Source organism: Rana temporaria, chromosome 5 (assembly GCF_905171775.1).
Source record: "Rana temporaria chromosome 5, aRanTem1.1, whole genome shotgun sequence".
In the NCBI taxonomy this organism is placed as follows: Eukaryota; Metazoa; Chordata; class Amphibia; order Anura; family Ranidae; genus Rana; species Rana temporaria.
This window is the reverse complement of record NC_053493.1, coordinates 51,387,512-51,408,319: the sequence shown is the minus strand read 5'-3', so window position 1 is coordinate 51,408,319 and position 20,808 is coordinate 51,387,512. Positions and strand designations below refer to the sequence as shown.

The window sequence follows — 20,808 nt, the reverse complement described above, 5'->3', positions numbered from 1 at the left end:
AAATTTTGTGCATTTTGTGATCCGATGGTGCCACCATAGATTTCGAAATTCCACCAACCGAGCCTTCGATTTCACCTCATTGGCCAGGCACTTTTCGTGGCCGTAAACCTTTTTGGATTATATTTCTCGCACAATTCTCCCATCATTGATTAGAAATGTATTTATTTTTCCCAAAAATGTCAACATGCCCGATCACTCAAATTCAATGAACGCAAGAAAATCAGCCGTTGATGCAGCCCACTAATGGTGCGAAATTTGAAATAAAATTCTTAGTTATGATTTTTGTAGGGAAAATTCTTTCAGGATTCAATCCATGTATAGCCTACTTAAGCTGCTATTATAAAATTGTAGAGGTGCACCAAAATGTTGGCAGCTGAAACATATCGGCTGAAAATTCTGTTTTCGGCTTTTTTGCCAATAGAGAAAAAGGTGCCAATAATGGTGCAGAAAACGCACGTGATTTTGCCGCAATTTTGATGCAATTTTGCCATGCTTTTACTGCAATTTTGCAGAAATTTTACTATGATTTTACTGTGCTTATGGTGTGTTTTTCATAGGTTACGTGACTCAAAAACCGCATGAAAAATATAAACACATGTGCGTTATTTAGGTGTTCTTGCTGCGTTTTCAATGCTTTTCAATGGGGAGGTCCATTTTTTGTGCGTTTTTTAAACCGACCAAAAATGCAGCAAGCAAGATTTTTAACACCACAGCCGAAGCGCAACGGACCAGTGTGAAGACATGCATATAATTTAAAGGGATGCATTTTTCTTGCGAAAAAGCTGCTGTTAGCGGCCGGCAATACATTATTATTCACTTAAATTCATGATATTACCGTATTTATCTTCATATAGCGCGCCCCGGCGTATAGCGCGCACCCCCAACCTGGAAGGGAAATTTCAGGAATAAAACAGAATACTTACAGTTTGAATGGCCCTCGTCGGTGTCTTGCCCGGCGTCCATCGGCGGCCTTGTCCGGTCCGGCGTCTGTCTGCGGCCCTGGTGGTGTCCTCCCTGCTTCTCCCGCACTGTTTCTGAGTCGATCCACTCTTCCCGCGCTGTGTTTGAACGCCGCCGACATATACCGAGCGCAGTACACTCGGGGCACGCTCGGCCACGCTTGGCTCCTCTCGCATAAAGGCTAGGAGGCGGCACAGGGCGTGACCGCGAGGGGAGCCGAGCCTGGCCGAGTGTACCTGAGTGTACTACGCTCGGTATATGTCGGCCGCGGCGTTCAAACACAGCACGGGAAGCGGGATCGGCGTATATATCGCGCACCCACGATTTTCCCCTGATTTTAAGGGGAAAATAGTGCGCGGTATACGCCGATAAATACGGTAATTAAAAAGTCAAATATAATACAATAGTATATATAAAAATACATATTTTTTTTTAAACTGTCCTTTTCGGTTTTGGTTTTGGCCAAGTGCATCCTGAATTTTCAGTTTCGGCACCAAAATTTCCATTTAGTACACCTCTATAAAATAGGGCATACCAAATAAGTCCTCAGGCATTAGGTCGAAGTTTATTAGAAAGGTGCTTCTATAAAGTATATCATACCAAACAGGACCTCACCTTACATTAAAGTGTTACTAAACCCACAACAGTCAAATCTGTCTATATATGCAGAATAGTAGCATGCTTGTTATACTCACCGTGGAACTCAAGGGGTTAATCCTCTGCATTGTGTAAAAAGGCTCTTTGACCCTCTATGGACAGATCCTTACCTCCTGCACTGTCTATCTTGACAAGGCCATATAATACAGGGAGGGTAGCCATCCTGCACATGCTCAGTTTAGTCTCTATTGCTGAAGAGAACATTTCCTGTTTCAGTTGAACTGTTCAGGTCACATGATATTGACATCACACATGTGGGCATGTATACAGACTGTTGAGGAAATCTCCTCCTACCTGGAAACTCAGCAATGGACAAACTATGCAATTTATCATGTAACCGTGGTAATACAGATCAGCAAAAAAGGTATATAGTGGCAATATTTTAATGTAAAACGAAGAATTATACGCTGTGGGCACTGTGGGGGTTGGGCAGAAGAACTATTTTCATATTACTGGGTTTAGTAACACTTTGGGGCAGATCCACAAAGGAAGTACGCCGGCGTATATACTGATACGCCGGCGTACTTTCAAATTTCCCGCGTCGTATCTTTGGTTTGAATCCTCAAACCAAGATATGACGGCATCTGGGTTAGATCCGACAGGTGTTACGGCTTCGTACGCCTTCGGATCTTAGATGCAATACTTCGGCGCCCGCTGGGTGGAGTTCGCGTCGTTTTCCGCGCCGGGTATGCAAATTAGCTATTTCCGATCCACGAACGTACGCGCGGCCGTCACATTCTTTTACGTCGTCTCTAGTCGGCTTTTTCCGGCGTATAGTTAAAGCTGGTGTTTTGCGGCGTATAGTTAGACTTGCCATGTTAAGTATGGCCGTCGTTCCCGCGTTTAATTTGATTTTTTATTTTTTTTTGCGTAAGTCGTCCGTGAATCGGGATGGACGTAATTCACGTCTATGTTAAAAAAATGACGTCCTAGCGACGTCATTTAGCGCAATGCACGGCGGGAAATTTAGGGACGGCGCATGCGCAGTTCATTCGGCGCGGGGACGCGCTTCATTTAAATGAAACACGCCCCCTAATCGCCGATTTGAATTCTGCCGTCAGAGATAGACTACGCCGCCGTAACTTACGGCGCGAAATCTTTAAGGATTCGTAGATAACACAAGTAAGTTACGGCGGCGTAGCGTATCTCTGATACGCTGCGCCGAGGCAGATCTGCCCCTTTAAGTTTAACTCTCTACTGCACCAAGACTCTAAAATGTAACCCTATAATGTCTACTTTAGGGGCTGAAAGAGTTACAAAGGTTTCCTACACAGTGAGTATAATAAAATATTTACACAATACAGTATGTCTTATCATATTTAGAAGGTTTTATTTAGACCCGTCCACCTGAAACCCATTAGAAATATGATTCAACACCCTGGGTCTTGTCTGTTGCAAAGTACAAGGAATTTGAGTATTTTTAAAAAAATTTTTGCTCAGGCAATACTTATTGTGCATTTTAGCATGCATTTTTTGCAGACTTAGACTGTTTATTAAAAAAGCTTCCTACACCCAAAAATAGTATTATAGAAATATAAACTGTGTGATGAGGTGTCAGCAGTATTTTAGAATCGCTCTTTAAATGTGACGTTTCTTTCGTTGTTCCATCAGAATCCATTATGTTAATATGTATCAAACCTCAGGAGCTGAAGCACAGCTGCTGTTTCAAGACTAACTTGCTGCTGTTGGCTAAAAACAATATACCGAGTGTTTAATGGGAAGAAAATCAGATGTGCTCTATTTCTTTGACACTTTCTGAAATCTGCCTGTGATGAAGATTGGGTTAAAGTAAACCTGTATATACAGAGACTGCCATTTACTGCTGTGCTGCCCCACTGGCACCAAATGAATATGCAGATTAGGAAATGTGAAATATCGCAGTAACTATAGCTTAAACTTTTTTTTAACAAAAAAGCAAATCATTTGGCAGGTGAAAAAAGATTAAAAAAATTCACTACATTACCTAAGGTATTGGAGGCGCCTGCCTTTACATGCACATGAAAGTTAATGGCATCCCATCCTTAGTTCGTAGGCTTCAATATTGAGTTGGCCCACCCTTAGCAGCTATAACAGTTTCAACTCTTCTTAGAAGACTGTCTACAAGGTTTAGGGGTGTCTATGGGAATGTTTGACCATTCTTCCAGAAGCGCATTTGTAAAGGCAGGCACTGATGTTTGACGAGAAGGCCTGGCTTGCAGTCTCCGCTCTAATTCATCCCAAAGGTGTTCTATCGGGTTGGGGTCAGGACTCTGGGCAGGCCAGTCAAGTTCCTCCACCCCAAACTCGCTCATCCATGTCTTTATGGACCTTGCTGTGTTCACTGGTCCAAATCATTAGGTGGAGGGGGGATTATGGCGTGGGGTTGTCTTTTAGGGGTTGGGCTTGGCCTCTTAGTTCCAATGAAGGGAACTCTTAAAGCATCAGCATACCAAGATATTTTGGACAATGTCATGCTCCTAACGTTGTGGGAACAGTTTGGGGATGGCCCCTTTCTGTTCCAATATGACTGTACACCAGTGCACAAAGCAAGGTCCATAAAGACATTGATGAGCGAGTTTGGGGTGGAGGAACTTGACCGCTCTGCGCAGGAATGCACACAAATGCACTGCTGGAAGAATGGTCAAACATTCCCACAGACACTCCTAAACCTTGTGGACAGCCTTCCCAGAAGAGTTGAAGCTGCTATAGCTGCAAGGGGTGGGCCAACTCAATATTCAACCCTATGGACTAAGACTGGCCATACACGAAAAATCGGCCAAACCCATTTTCGAAAAACAAACATTCGGCAGTGAGAGCAAACAATAGTTCCATCATGTAATGTCCGATAAATCGTTCAGTGGACATAAATCAATCAATTTTTTGTTTTATAAATATACCTAGTGCAAACAGTTCGAACGGGAAACAAATTAAGCTTTCAATTTATCGTTCGTTCGGCAGAAAATTTGCAAACTTGTACTTCGTTTTTTCGGCTCAAAAATGTCCCAGTGATTACCGATTTTGTCTGAAAAACAAAGGAACTGGCCAAATGACTGAATTTCAGACGATTTTTCGTATAGTGTATGGCCAACATTAGACTGGGATGCCATTAATGTTCATGTACATGTAAAGGCAGGCATCCCAATACCCTTGATAATATAGTGTATGTATTTCATATTTATGAATATTTATTTACAAAGCATTTAATAGGAACCTTGGGCCAGATTCACAAAAGACATACGACGGCGTATCTCCTGATATGCCGTCGTATCTCTGAGATACGATTGTCGTATCTATGCGTCTGATTCATAGAATCAGTTACGTATAGATAGCCCTAAGATCCGACTGTGTAATTGACTTACACCGTCGGATCTTAGGCTGCAATTCTAGGCCGGCCGCTAGGTGGCGATTCCATTGCGGTCGGCGTAGAATATGCAAATGACTAGTTACGCCAATTCACGGAACGTCCGCCTTGCCCGTCGCTCTAAATTTACGTTGTTTCCATAGAGATACGCGGCGTAAAACTAAGGGTGCCCTCTAGGTGGCCTAGCCAATGTTAAGTATGGCCGTCGTTCCCGCGTCGAAATTTTAAATTTCACGTCGTTTGCGTAAGTCATCCGTGAATGGCGCTGGACGCCATTTACGCTAACGTCAAAACCAATGACGTCCTTGCGACGTCATTTAGCGCAATGCACGTCGGGAAATGTTAGGGACGGAGCATGCGCAGTACGTTCGGCGCGGGAATGCGCCTAATTTAAATGGTGCCCGACCCCATTTGCATTAGGCGGGCTTGCGCTGAGCGGATTTACGCTACGCCGCCGCAAGTTTACAGGTAAGTGCTTTGTGAATCAGGCACTTACGCTGTAAACCTGCGGCGGTGTAACGTAAATGGAATACGTTACGCCGCCGCAGCATAACAGATTTCTACGTGAATCTGGCCCCTTGTACCTGTAAAATTTTATTTGACGCTCTATAATCAATGCTGTACTATGCTTCACCTAACATCCAGCTTTTAAAGCGGATGTGCCATGGGGAAAAAATATTAAAAGCCAGCAGCTACAAATACTGCAGCTGCTGACTTTTAATATTAGGACACTTACCTGTCCTGGAGTCCAGCGCTGATCGCAGCAGAGCACGAGCGATCGCTCGTCTCTCTGCTGCTCCCCCCGCCATCCACGCTGAGGGAACCAGGAAGTGAAGCGCTGCGGCTTCACTGCCCGGTTCCCTACGGCGCATGCGCGAGTCGCGCTGCGCCCGCCGATTGGCTCACACGCTGTGTGCTGGGAGCCGAGTGTTCCCAGCACACAACGGGCGACAGACGGGAAGTCAGAAAAACCCGTCTTTTGCCCGTAGCGTGTGGCCGGAAGTGGGTGCAAATACCTGTCTTTAGACAGGTATCTGCACCCCCCTCCCCCTGAAAGGTGTCAAATGTGACACCGGAGGGGGGAGGGTTCCGATCAGCGGGACTCCACTTTAGGGTGGAGAACCGCTTTAAGGATGCTTTAGTCTACACTGGTAATGGACTGGTGAATTATATAGCCTGGGCAACATAGCCATAGCCCTGCTGTAGAGATCAGAGTATATGAGCCAGAATGCTCATAGAGAATGCATGGTAAAATCAGCTGAAGTCAAAAATGCTGGGCATAGATGGTGTAAAGGATGAGTCAGAAGCTTAAACAGGGGATCAGACAGAAAATAAAAAGCTTAACGAGACACATTTGCAGCAATGAACACATTTGTAGTCATATAGCTAGATTCAGGTAGCTGTGTGTATCTTTGCGGCGGCGTAGCGTATCATATTTATGCTACGCCGCCATAAGTAAGTGAGGCAAGTGCTGTATTCACAAAGCACATGCCTCCTAAGTTACGGCGGCGTAGCGTAAATGGGGCCGGCGTAAGCGCGCCTAATTCAAATGAGGATGAGGGGCGCGTGTTTTTATGTAAATGGGTGGTGACCCGACGTGATTGACGTTTTTTACGAACGGCGCATGCGCCGTCCGTGTACATATCCCAGTGTGCATTGCTCCAAAGTACGCAGCAAGGACGTATTGGTTTCAACGTGAACCTAAATTACGTCCAGCCCCATTCACGGACGACTTACGCAAACAACGTAAAAATTTCAAATTTCGACGCGGGAACGACGGCCATACTTAACATTGACTAGGCCACCTAGGGGGCAGCTTTATCTTTACGCCGGCGTACCTCTTACGGAAATGGCATATCTTTACTGCGACGGGCAAGCGTACGTTCGTGAATCGGCGTATCTAGTCATTTGCATATTCTACTCCGAACTCAACGGAAGCGCCACCTAGCGGCCAGCGTAAATATTGCACCCTAAGATACGACGGCGTAGGAGACTTACGCCGTTCGTATCTTAGCCTAATTTAAGCGTATCTGGTCACCAGAATACGCTTAAATTTAGGACGGCGTAGATTCAGAGTTACGTCGGCGTATCTACTGATATGCCGGCGTAAACCTTTCTGAATCTAGCTAATAGATCACAGCAAGGTGATGTTCAAGAAAGGTCAGCACAAATGAGAACAGAAACATAGATATGCCTTGAAATACTAGTGGCATGGGTTCAAATCCCAACCATGACACTATCTGGGTGGGAGTTTCCTCCCATACTCAAAAGACTTGCTGGTAGGTTCATTTACTTCTGTCTAAATTAGCCCTAATATGTGAGATAAGGACCTTAGATTGTAAGCTTCTCAAGGGTAGCAAGTGATGTAAATATACAAAATATATATGTGAATTATTGAATGCATATATACACAGTGGCGTCTCCAGTTTTCATATTTAGGGGGGGCACATGGGGGGACAGGGGAAAAAGTAGGGGGGCCAACTATAAAATGCAATTTTATATATATACAGTGTATATATATATATATATATATATATATATATATATATATATATATATATATATAAAATCTCCTGGGGCCCTTTACTATGATCCCACAACGGGTCCTTTCACATGTTCTGTCGTGAGCTCCCTTCCTCTTATACTGGGGCCCCCCAGGGTGGCAGAAAACAAGAGATATATGTCACCAGCACACCAAGAAAACATAAGGGTCCAAAGCAGTGGGAGAACTTTCAGGGTTGCAAAGGTTGTCTTGCCACCGGGGCCTGGTGTTCTGCCACTGTGGGGTTCCCCAGCTGTCCTGTCCCTGCTATTGACAGCGCTGGTCTGGCGTCTGTCTCCTTGGCAGCGGCGGCAGTCTATTAGGACCTAGTTCTGGTGACATTATGGGTGCATGCAGGGGAAGGCTGGCACTATTGGTTATAGAGAGTCGAGCCCCCAGCTGGTCACCTAGCAGCAGTAATGCTGTATAACCTTCTCTGTTGACATGCTGATCGGGATGTGATCCAGGTGATGCTCCCAGTCAGATCTAATAAACACAGTATTTATTAGCATCAAGAGTACAACCACATATATATATATATATAATCAAACGTATGTTCCGCAGCCATGTGGGCTCTATGCCTGTAAAGTGTGGGCTTTGATCAATAAAATCTCTGATATTTATGACTAGGATTTGACTAAGAGCATCACCTGGATTGCATCACGATCAGCATGTCAGAGAAGCGCCACTGCTGCTAAGCAACCTGCAGGGAGCTCAACTGTCTACAACCAATAGAGATGGGCTCGGATGTGTTTGAAATCCCACATGCCCGATCCCGCCAGGAAGCCGACACTCCACAGCGCTAATCACAGGCAGTGAGACATTTCCTGATCTGTGCAGCTGCGGACCGGGAAATGTCTCACTGCCTGTGATTAGCGCTGTGCAGTGTGGGCTTCCTGGCAGGCTCTGGCATGTGGAATTTTGAACATGCCCATCCCATCTCTAACAACAAATTGTGCTGGCCCTCCTGTACATCAGCCCCATAAAGTAACCAGCTCTGGGTTCCAATGTCCTGCCGCCACTGCCAAGGAGACAGAGACCAGCGCTGTGAATAGCCGGGACAGGACAATAACTCTGGTTGTTCCAGCACTGGTCCACACTGGGACGATTCCCCCATCCACCTATAATGTGTAGATGGGGGAATTGGATCATTTCTTTTTTTTTTTATTCAACCTAATAGTTGAATGAAAAAAAGTGATCAATGTATGGGCTGCCTAAGAGCTAAGACCAGCCATAGACAGTTTAAATCTCAGCTGGTTCAGCAGGAACTGGCTGAGATTTGAACCATTAATGAGCAGATTCTCTTATGATTATCACCAGTGGTTGCTGTATAGAATACAATTGCTGGGCAGGAGGGATATTCCCTTCAGCACTGTTTGTGTTGATGGGGGAATCATACAAGTTTCTTTCCTGCAATCTGTGGATGTAGGAAAAAAATTTGCATTGTATATTACCTGCCTAACCGAAAGTGAAAGTGTAACAGAATGGCCCGTGACACCCAGAGACTTTTGAAGGATGGGGTTTACTCCTGTGCCAGCGTCACTATGCCCTTTTGGGCATAGGGTGACTGAGAAATGATAATTATAAATTACATGAGATGGGACATTACTGATAATTCATGTATTGCAGGATATCTTGAAATATTACAAGTTGTTAAAGTCTGACTCCGACAGGTCAATAGAGTGTTTTCATTCAATGGGGGGACACATGCTTTTGAGGTGTTAATTGAGTCTGCTCCTAGACATTCCTTTGTGTGATGCTAATACTGTTTTGTGTCCATTGTGCTAATTAGGTCTGCTCCTAAGACCTGTTCATTGTGTATGCTAATGACACTGTTAAGATGTGGAATGTGACTTGTCAAGCTGTAGTAATTAACCCCTCTAAATGCGGAGCCAGACCGTCTGGGTAATAAGTAGTAATTAACTCATCGGAATGTTATTATCTAAAAGAATGTGTATGAAGCCCCCCCATTGTGTGATGTGTGGGTGGAGTGTGTCTTTGTCCCTGTGATTAACTGTAACATGCTTGTACTGTATATAACAAAGGTAAGTTACCATTAAAGGATTCATTCATTCATTTTGGAGCCAGTACCAGAGCTTGTTTTGTCTCGTTTATTCTGGGAAATGAAATGGGTCGTGTCTGATGTCTGTCGGACTGTCGGATAACCTGTCGTGGGGCGATGGATTGGAATATCGTAAACGGTGGTGACCGTTACAGAAAGTAAATTGTGAATGTCTTGAAAGAACAGGAGAGGGGGAGGGAGACAGATGGGGGAGAGAAGGGATAGAGATAATGCAGTTCAGTGATTACAGTGTACTGCAGTCTGCAGTGCACACACATACCCACGGTCCAGGCTAGAATCTCAGGCATCATTCACACACATGCTGCTGATTTTCATATTTCCTGAACACACATCCCCTCTCTTCAGATACAGCACACCGAGATAGTGTGGGTGGGACTGAAAGGAGAAGGAGGAGGAGCTTTATTCCTCCCTGCTCGTATGTGAGGAGAGTGGGGGGGTGGCTAGACTCGCTGGGCTGTAAAAGAGTGTCATAGACTGACACTTGGCTCAGCTTGCAGTCACCACGCTCGGAATTTACAGGCTGGTTCTCCTGTCCTAAGGACGGGAGAAATCAGTCTGTTTTTTCAGTAACTGAGATGAAGGCTTGGGCCCCCCTCCCCCACAGTGCTCATGGAGTCCTTTCTGCAACTCGCTCTTCTCCGTGCCAATGACGATGCAGGGGAAGGAGCAGACCGGGCGGCTGTGGTTGTGTGAACGCTCGCATTATGCAGTGTCAGCGAGCAGAGGGAGGGGGGAGGAATGCCCCGCAGAGCTGACTGGGGACGCTCTCCCTCTCAGGAGAGACTGTTACTCCAGCGGTGGCCCAAAAAAAAAAAAAGGAAAAAAAAAAATAAAAAAAAAAAAAAATTTTTTTGGGGGGGCACATGGTGGGGCACAGCATAATGTTGGGGGGGTCAGGGCCCCCTCTGGCCCCCCCCTAGAGACGCCTCTGTATATACAGTGTGTGTGTATATATATATATATATATATATATATATATATATATATATATATATATACAGTGGATATATAAAGTCTACACTACACTGTTAAAATGTCAGGTTTCTGTGATGTAAAAAAATGAGACAAGGATAAATCATTTCAGAAATGTTTCCACTTTTAGGCTGGGTTCACACTACTACACTACTTTCATCCTACTTTGCTCTGTGTTCAATGTTTCCCTATGAGAGCGTCTTGTAGCGTCCTACACAAGTCGGTCCGACTTTGAAAATGCTCCCTGTAGTACTTTTGGTCCTACATTGATCCTACTTCAGGCCCATTGAATATCATTGAAGTCGGAACAAAGTAGTATCCTGTTCATGAAAGTAGGATGGATGTAGGACCAATGTAGGATAAATGTAGGACCAATGTTGCAGAGCAAAGTAGGATGAAAGTAGTGTAGTAGTGTGAACCCAGCCTGGATGTGAGCTATAAACTGTACAGCTCAGCTGAAAAACATACTGAAATCTTTTAGGCTGGGTTCACACTACTACACTACTTTCATCCTACTTTGCTCTGCTACATTGGTCCTACATTTATCCTACATTGGTCCTACATCCATCCTACTTTCATGAACAGGATACTACTTTGGTCCGACTTCAATGATATTCAATGGGCCTGAAGTAGGATCAATGTAGGACCAAAAGTAGTACAGGGAGCATTTTCAAAGTCGGACCGACTTGTGTAGGACGCTACAAGACGCTCTCATAGGGAAACATTGAACACAGAGCAAAGTAGGATGAAAGTAGTGTAGTAGTGTGAACCCAGCCTTAGGGAGGGGAAGTGAAAATAAAAAGCTAAAATAATGTGGTTGCATAATTGTGCACACCCTCTTATAACTGGGGATGTAGCTGTGTTCAGAATTAAGCAATCACATTCAAACTCATGTTAAATAGGAGTCAGTACACACTTGCCATCATTTAAAGTAAATCTGATTAACCCCAAATAAAGTTCAGCTGTTCTAGGAGGTCTTTCCTGACGTTTTCTTAGTCACATCCTACAGCAAAAGCCATGGTCTGCAGAGAGCTTCCAAAGCATCAGATGGATCTCATTGTTAAAAGGTATCAATCAGGAGAAAGTACAAAAGTACAAAATAATTTCCAAGGCATTAGATATACCATTGAACACAGTGAAGACAGTCGTCATCAAGTGGAAAAAATATGGCACAACAGTGACATTACAAAGAACTGATGTCCCATCAAAATTGATGAAAAGACAAGAATATAACTGATCAGGGAGGCTGCCAATAGACCTACTGCTACATTAAAGGAGCTGTAGGAATATGTGGCAAGTGCAGGCTGTGTGGAACATGTGACAACAATTTCCCTTATTCTTCATATATGGGGTAGAGTGGCAAGATGGAAGCATTTTCTTATGAAGAAAAACATCCAAGCCTAGCTACATTTTGCAAAAACATTTCTGAAGTCTCCCAAAAGCACGTGGAAAAATGTGTTATGGTCTGATGAAACCAAAGTTGAACCTTTTTGGCTATATATCCAAAAGATAGGTTTGGAGCAAAGACAACACTGCACCTCACCAAAAGAACACCATACCCACCATGAAGCATGGTGGTGGCAGCATCATACTTTGGGGCTATTTTTCTTCAGCTGCCTTAGTCAGGGTAGAGGGAATTATGAACAGTTCCAAATACCAGGCAATATAGGCACAAAACCTACAGGCTTCTGCTAGAAAGCTGAACATGAATTGGAACTTCATATTTCAGCTCTAGAACAACCCAAAACATACATCCAAATCAACAAAGGCATGGTTTCACCAGAAGAAGAAGAAGAAGCAAGTTTTGGAATGGCCCAGCCAGAGCCCAGACCTGAATCCGATTGAAATTCAGTGGGGTGATCTAAAGAGGGCTGTGCACAAGAGATGCCCTCGAAATCTGACAGATTTGGAGTGTTTTTGCAAAGAAGTCAAGACGTGCCATGCTTATAGACTCATACCCAAAAAGACTGAGTGCTGTAATAAAATCAAAAGGTGCTTCAACAAAGTATTAGTGTAAGGGTGTGCGCACTTATGCAACCATATTATTTTATTTTTTTATTTTTACTTTCCTCCACCTAAAAGATTTCAGTTTTTTGTTCAACTGAGTTGTACAGTTTATAGGTAACATTAAGGCCTCATGCCCACTGGCGTTTTAAAAAACTGGCTGTAAAGCTAGTACAGATGCCAGCACTGCGCCCCCCACCCCAAAGCACCTTGCCCCCCATGTTGATGGGGACAAGGGCTTCTTCCCAACAACCCTGGTTGTTGGTTGTCGGGGTCTGCGGGCGGGGGGCTTATCAGAATCTGGGAGCCCCCTTTAATAAGGGGGCCCCCAGATCCCGGCCCCCCACCCTATATGAGTTAGTATGGGGTACACCGTACCCCTATCCATTCACCTGGTGAAATAAAAATGTCAATAAAAAAACACTACACAAGTTTTTAAAGTAGTTTATTAGGCAGCGCCGTGGGTCTTCTTCCGACTTCGGGGGTCTTCCAACTTCTCCCTTCTGCCAGGCACCACTGCTGTCTTCTTTCAGCTCTTTTACCAGCGAGGGCCGGTCTTTTCCCTTCTTCTGACTTTGTGGGGTCTTCTTCCGACTTTGTGGGGTCTTCCGACTTCTCCGCTCTCTTCTCCCGCTCTCCGGTTCTTTTTACCTTCAGCCGGGCACCACCGCTGTCTTCTTTCAGCTCTTTCACCAGCGGGGGCCCAGTCTTCTGCGTCACCTTCTTCTCTTCTTCTTTCCTTCTCTTCTTCGATGTCGACTCAACACTCTCTCCCGCTGTAATGCCGGGTGTGCGGTGCACGGCGGTTTATATAGGCCTCTTATGACGTCACAGTCCCAGCATGCTTTGGATGGTGACGACATACGGGGGCGGGGTAATTATGTCATCACCATCCAGCATGCTGGGACTGTGACGTCATAAGAGGCCTATATAAATCAGTGTGCACCGCACACCCGGCATTACAGCGGGAGGGAGCGTCGTGGCAACATCAGAAGAAAAGAAGATGGAAGAAGGCAGAAGGCGACGAGGAAGACCGGGCTGGCCGAAGTCAGAAGAAGACCCCCGGAGAGCGGAGAAATCGGAAGAAGACCCCCGGAGCTGCCTAATAAACTACTTTAAAGTAGTGTAGTGTTTTTTTATTGACATTTTTATTCCACCAGGTGAATGGGTAGGGGTACGATGTAACCCATACTCATTCACATAGGGTGGGGGGCCGGGATCTGGGGGCCCCCTTATTAAAGGGGGCTCCCAGGTTCCGATAAGCCCCCCGCCTGCAGACCTCGACAGCCAACAGCCAGGGTTGATGGGAAGAGGCCCTTGTCCCCATCAACATGGAGCAAAGCAATAACCCCCCCCCCCCCCATGTTGAGGGCATGTGGCCTGGTACGGTGTAGGAGGGGGGGCGCTCGCTCACCCCCCTTCCTGACCTGCCGGGCTGCGTGCTCGGATAAGGGTCTGGTATGGATCCTGGGGGAACCACAGGACCACAGGACAGCGTTAAGCCTCATTAAATCACGTTTGCCGGCGTCTGACATCTTTACAGCTCTAACACTGGAGCTTCAGAACGCACTGGTCCTGGTTTTTTTTTGCAGCTTAAAAACGGCTCAGCTATTTACAGCTCAAAACGTCATGGTGGGCATGAGGCCATATGCTAACATGGAGAGCCGTTTTTAAGCTGCAAAAAATGCTCAGAAAGGTGGCTGTAAAAAACGTCCGTGGGCATGAGGCCTAAAGGTGGAAGAAACTTTGAAATGATTTATCTTTGTTTTATTTCTTTACATCACAGGAACCTGACATTGAAAACAGGGCTGTGTAGACTTTTTATATGCACTATATATATATATATATATATATATATATATATATATACTGTACACATACTGTACACATACTGTTTATTAATTTAAAAATAGCAAAATAGTTACTTATATAAACTTTACAACAAGCAATGTGAGAGATGAAAACACGTTTGGGAAATCGGACTGGTCAGGATAACATTCAACACCTGCTGCACAGCATGCATGATGGCATATAAAGAATGCCAGTGCATGCATCTGGGCACAGGAGGTAGAAAGGAATGCAAACGTAACCAACAGCAGCAGTGCAGAATGACCATGGAACAGTACCAGGTGGCAAAACAGGGAGAAACCAGCAGGAGGATGCATCAGTAAGGTCCAATCAACAGCTGATTGCCCAAGGGCATATTAGCTAACTGACTATTCCATGGAGTGCCCTGACTACACAGGCTATACAGGCATGGTGCTGGTTAATTCCCTGGCACTAGCATATCCAAAACATTTTCAAGTACATAGTAAGTGTAAATCATGATAGAGAAGAAAAAGAAGACCCTTACAGTTTTCAAGTACTGATGGGTTGGCAATGTTGCTTTTGTCTATCTGGTGCTCTGAAGCCACTGAAGTGAAGTCAATGTTCCCCACATTTAGAATAGAGGCAAGAATGCTGTACACACTTCCTAGCTCCTGTAACCAAATTGGACACAATCACAATATATTTGTTAACAGATCTATAATTAGTATTGCATTTCATATCTTGTGGTCACAGCTTCATGAATGGTAGTTGCGAAACAGGACATAGAAATATGTAATTGGAATACAAGGATAAACGGGCAGAGTTGTTAACTTATAACAAGACTGACCCATTGGAAACACACACAGTTCCATAGCTCTGCTCAAAACCGGTCCCTCCTTCACATGGAAAAACGTGTGCTGGCCATCACAGTCCATCTCCATTCTTCATTGAAAATTGGAAAAAAAATCAGCTGCACGCCAATTAGCTCTTCTTGCAGTGTTTTTATTCATCAGTGAATTGACAGCGTAAAGTGATGCCTCCAACCCAAAACCAACCTTCCTTGATGTGTTTCTCCACTCCTTGCTTGCTCACAAGGATAGTGGTGAAACTGCAAGAAGAGGTAATTGGAGTGTGGCTGATATTTTTTCCTATTTCTAAGACTGACCAATTAATACATGTCATTTAGAAATATTTCAGTTTGTAGCATTCAGTTTACATTTGCATTAATATTCCTTGCTTTGAGTATTAAAACCCAATTCAATTTTCAGTTAGAATCAGCTAAATGCATTCCAGGTTTATCAAAACAAAGTCTCACTGTTCATTTTCTAGGGGGTTATTTAGGGTTATTTAGGTAAATCCACTTTGCACTACAAGTGCAAACTACAAGTGCAAAGTGCACTTGAAATTGCACTGAAAGTGCACTTGGAAGTGCAGTCACTGTAGATCTGAGGAGGACATGCAAGGAAAATAAAAAACAGCATTTTAGCTTGCACATGATAGTATAATAAAATCAGCAGAGCTTCCCCTCATTTCAGATCTACCTCTCAGATTTACAGCGACTGCACTTCCAAGTGCACTTTCAGTGCAATTTCAAGTGCACTTTGCACTTGTAGTTTGCACTTGTAGTGCAAAGTGGATTTGCCTTTCGTAAATAACCCCCATAGACCGTAGTCAGCAATAACAAACCTGGCAGGTGTTGTAATTCCTCTCCACATTATCCAAAAAAAAAGTTTGCCTTATGAAGGCCATACATGTGTCGAATTCTGAATGTGATCTGATGGTGCCACCATTGATTTCAAAATTCGACCAACCAAGCCTTCAATATCACCTCATGTTGCTACAGAAAATAATTTACATGGCTGGGAATCTTCTATCCTTTCTGGGAATTTTCTGTTCTTGTGCTCATGCGCATTTCTTTTTCAATTATATTTCTCACACAATCCTCCCATCATTGATTAGAAAATCGAATTTCCCCAAAAAATTGGAAAATTATTTCCAAAAATTTCCAACATGCTCGATCACTCAAATTCGATGGCGGCACGAAAATTGGCCATTGCTGTGGCCTATTAATGGTGCGAAATTCGAACGAAGATTCATTGAAAATATTTTCGTAAGAAAATTATTTGGAATTCAAACCATGTATGGCTGGCCTTAGGCTGGCCATAAATGACTGTATACAGTATACAGTATACAGTGTTTACCTAAAACCTAAACACTTTCAACTTGTATGCAATCAGGCAGGAATTTGCACTACATACCGTAGTTGAAGGTAAATCTAAAGGAATTTGAATAAGAAAATTGTATTATGTATGGCCAGCCTTAGTTATTAGTTTTACTCTAATAATGTCAGGGAAATGGCCGTGTTGTGGGCAATTCCGCCAGTAACCATCATGATGGCGCCAGACGTGTTTCCGTGCAGATGCGCAACACGGCAATCCAGGCGCCCTGGCGCGTGCCGTGACAATTGTAAGCGCACCCCCCCTGGCCTATTTAAACCTGCCACTGACACTTCAAGCTTGCTGGATTATCGTCAGCTTCCTGTGTTCCTGTGCCTGTTTACATTGAAACCGCTGGCTTGACCTCTGCTTCTGGCTTGACCTGTGTTCCTGATTATCTCCTCGCTCTGACCCTGTTTGTTCTTGGACTCCCGGTGTATGACCTCTGGCCTGGCTGCGAACCCTGCTCCTGATTTATCCTGCAACCGCCTACTCAGGACTTCTTCTTGCACGGCTACTGACATCGCTACCCAGCGCACCCCAGCCACGCCCTGCTTACCAGCCTGTTTGCAGCATTACTGGCAACCCGTGCACCTTTGGGCAACATATCCCCTGTATCACTCCCAGGGGAGCGCTGCACTCAGCTGCAAGGGGCGCCCTCTCTGTTACCCGGCCTCACATCAGAGACTTTACAAATAATGTTAAACTACGCCTAATTTTTTCGTCGCCCACTACTTCCACAATTGTAGAGCGGGGCGAAATCTGTGTGATAGAGAGGTTCTGATTGGACGGTTCTCTCTAAGCAGAGGAATCAAATTCTATTTAAAAGTATAAACTGGCTGACAGGTTCATAAATGATATCCTCATTACGTAATATTTGGTTTTATTTCAATATTTTATATTACATGAAAAAATAACACACATAATCCTTTTATCTGTGCCCATACACACTTATTAAGTTTGCTGCCATTTTTAAATAGCAAGAAAAAGAGACCTTATTACTCACCTCCATTGTAAAGCCTATTACCTTGAAACATTGCTCAATTAAGTCAAACTGAGTTTTATAGAATGTGTTATTCATAAAATCTTGTACCATTTTAATATGCTCGTTTTGCAGGTACCTGAAAGTGGAGTGATAAATGATTAGCACTTAATTCAGAGTCAGGATAAAGCAATAGCTTGCCTTTGTTTGGCAACACGCTTCCTATAATTGATGGAGTTACCTGGGAGGCTTGTTTTCTGGCAATTTATAATGGGCAAGTTTTTTCTTCTCTGACAAGCCCGCATAAATATAATAAAAAATGTGAAAATTCTTCTCTCCTCTGTTGGGGGAAAAAAAAAAAAAAACATGAAGAGTAATGACATGCCAACGTCAAGCATTATTACTAAAATGATAATAAGAGTAAATAATAATTGTTAAATACAGTATATAGTTAATGTCTCCATTTTCTTTTTAGAAAGTGTGGAACAATTTGCATGGCAACAAAAAAAAGTTGTTTTGATACCTCCAACTTTCCAGTGCATGTGAAAAAAAAAATGTTTTTGGTCCTGTTTGTGACCATGCCTACTTTAGACTTTCCAACGCCTTACTTGGGGAAAAATAAGGTACCATGATACAATGGAGGCTTTTCCTTCTGTCACATGTGGGAAAGATGGGTGCAAGAACATTGAGCTTTTTTGAGGGTGTCATGGTAATTGCATATTAGATCCTCCAATAGTAGGAACCAGGTGAACTTTCAAAGTCATTATTCTGTGTATCTAGTAGGATTTCACTTTAAAAACCATAGCCTGCTTTTTAATTAGAGTTCTCCGTGGCATGCTTGGTCAATGTCATCACAAGGGGGTGGAGTCACCCGCTGACATCAGCTATTTAAGAAATGTCAGACGGAGGAGCAAACAATCTGCGGGAGCTTTCGACCAGGCATGAGTTTTTTTTTTTAAATGTTTTACTTTTTTTCAGGTCTGGCAGTGGCAGAGGTCATCGTGATTGACGATGAATCTACTTCGAGGGGACTTTTTTTAATAAAGGAATTGTCAAATCCTTGTGTTGTGTCTTTATTCACGTTTTACACTTTGTTAGTGAATTGGTAGGGGTACTATATACCCCATAATCATTCACATGGGGGTAGCAGGATCCAATGGTCCCCTTGTTAAAGGGGCTTCCAGATTCCAATTAGGCCCCGGTCCGCAGACCCTCACAACCCCTGCCTAGAGTTCTGGGGAAGAGGACCTTGTTGCCATCATGAGGACAAGGTGCTCCCCCCCATGTTGAGGGCATGTGGCCTGGTATGGTTCAGGAGGGAGGGGGCACTCACTTGCCCCCCCCCCTCTCTTGGCCTGCCAGGCTGCATGCTCAGATAAGGGTCTGGTATGGTCTGGTATGGATTATGGGGGGGGACCCCACACCATTTTTTTTATTTTTGTGTGGGGTTCCCCTTAAAATCCACACCAGACCTGAAGATCATATTTTGACCAAATACGAATTTGAATAATTCCGAAAATTTGGAATTTGTTAGAAAATTATTAAACTAAATTTAATTAATTATTAAATGAATCAATGAAGCAAAATTAGTAACATAACAAATCTATCAGAAATTAAACAAATGTTTCCATTCTGCTTATCTCTACACAGAACACAGAACATGGAAATGCAATAGTTTTAGTAAATATAAACTACTAAATATCTTTTTTCATCAGCAGTATATAGCAGTCTTATGACTTCTATCAATGTATGGTTAAAGCTTGTAGGGGTGTTTTTATTCTTTTATTGATTGTCCTATGAGGCTGCAGGACCCTAACCTTCTGTCTGGACAGTGCTGATTTGCCCTGTGCTGATCACATGCACCCTCCCAAGAAAAAAGAAACTCTCTAGCAATACACACTAAACTGAGCACAGTGCCTCATAGAGCTCTGTTCTATCTGCAGATGGATTGGGGACAGTAAAAGAAGGGGAGGTTCAGAATAGACAGGATCAAACAGATTTTTCACACAATGCAGAGGATTATAAAATGTGAATTTTAAATTTAAAAAATAGTAGCGCTCTGTTCTTAAAAAACAGTACAGTATAGTACAGTACAGTTTGTATAAAAAGTATGTATAACAAATAATAAAAAAATATATATAAAAAAAATATATATATAATTTATATATATAAAAATAAGTCACTACGTGAAAGTGAAGGTGACCCTATAGTGCATATAACTGATCTGTGTTCAAAAACGTAAAACAAACAGAGCACAAACAGAAGAAATCGAAACATCAGTTCATAAAAGAATGTCCATGAATTGCACAAATATTCAAGTGATTAGACTTAGTTTGTCGACAAATAATTTCTTTCTTGAAAAAAACTTGATGGTAATCTTCCACCACACTGCTCGTGTTTGTGAATCCACTCCCATAAGAATAAAACTCACCAGAAAGATATGCCTAGCACTCACATGCTCGGCATAATAGCTTGATATCCCACCAGGGTTAATAGGCAATTCCAATGGTGATCACAAGAAAATCAAATCCACATGTAAAATAAATGAAGGTGCTTCCAATAGTGAAGTACGTAAAACCAATTTATTAAAAAAGTGCACACAAATCCTCAACCATTGTTCTCACATCACTTAAAAAATCACACAGGCACTTTGATCAAAAAGCTTTCTAACGAAGGAGACTTGCAGTGGTATGCTAGGTATTACGGTCACGGCGGACCCAAAACAGCCAGCAGATCTAACCCTCACCCTCCGCTCACTTCCCAATCCGGAACAGCTTCACCTTCGGCGGTGACACAACGTTTAGGAATCACCAAAGTTTGCCGTGCAGACCACGTTAGAAAGCTTTTTAGAAAGCTATTTGATTGAAGTGCCTGTGTGATTGTTTAAGTAATGTGAGTACAATGGTTGAGGATTTGTGTGCACTTTTTTAATAAATTGCACCTTCATTTATTTTACATGTGGATTTGATTTTCTTGTGATCACCGTTGGAATTGCCTATTAACCCTGGTGAGGTATCAAGCTATTATGCCGAGCATGTGAGTGCTAGGCATGTCTTTCTGGTGAGTTTTATTCTTATGGGAGTGGATTCATAAACACGAGCGGTGTGGTGGAAGATTAACATCAAGTTTTTTTCAAGAAAGGAATTATTTGTCGACAAACTAAGTCTAATCACTTGAATATTTGTGCAATTCATGGACATTTTTTTATGAACTGACGTTTCACATTTTTCTGTTTGTGTTCTG

The 20,808-nt window shown here is 43.3% G+C and overlaps 1 protein-coding gene across 4 annotated transcripts in view; it reads right to left on the bottom strand.

Annotated features, from left to right (window-relative positions):
• MYO3A (myosin IIIA) overlaps nt 1-20,808 on the bottom strand; it is a 245,134-nt gene that overhangs the window by 110,741 nt on the left and 113,585 nt on the right. For all 4 annotated transcript variants that reach the window (XM_040352539.1, XM_040352538.1, XM_040352541.1 and 1 more), the window contains exons 15-17: nt 17,807-17,905; nt 17,590-17,704; nt 14,912-15,038 (exon numbers count right to left, since the gene is read on the bottom strand). In XM_040352539.1, the coding sequence (XP_040208473.1) occupies nt 14,912-15,038; nt 17,590-17,704; nt 17,807-17,905 (341 nt within the window). The remainder of the gene's footprint in view (nt 1-14,911; nt 15,039-17,589; nt 17,705-17,806; nt 17,906-20,808) is intronic.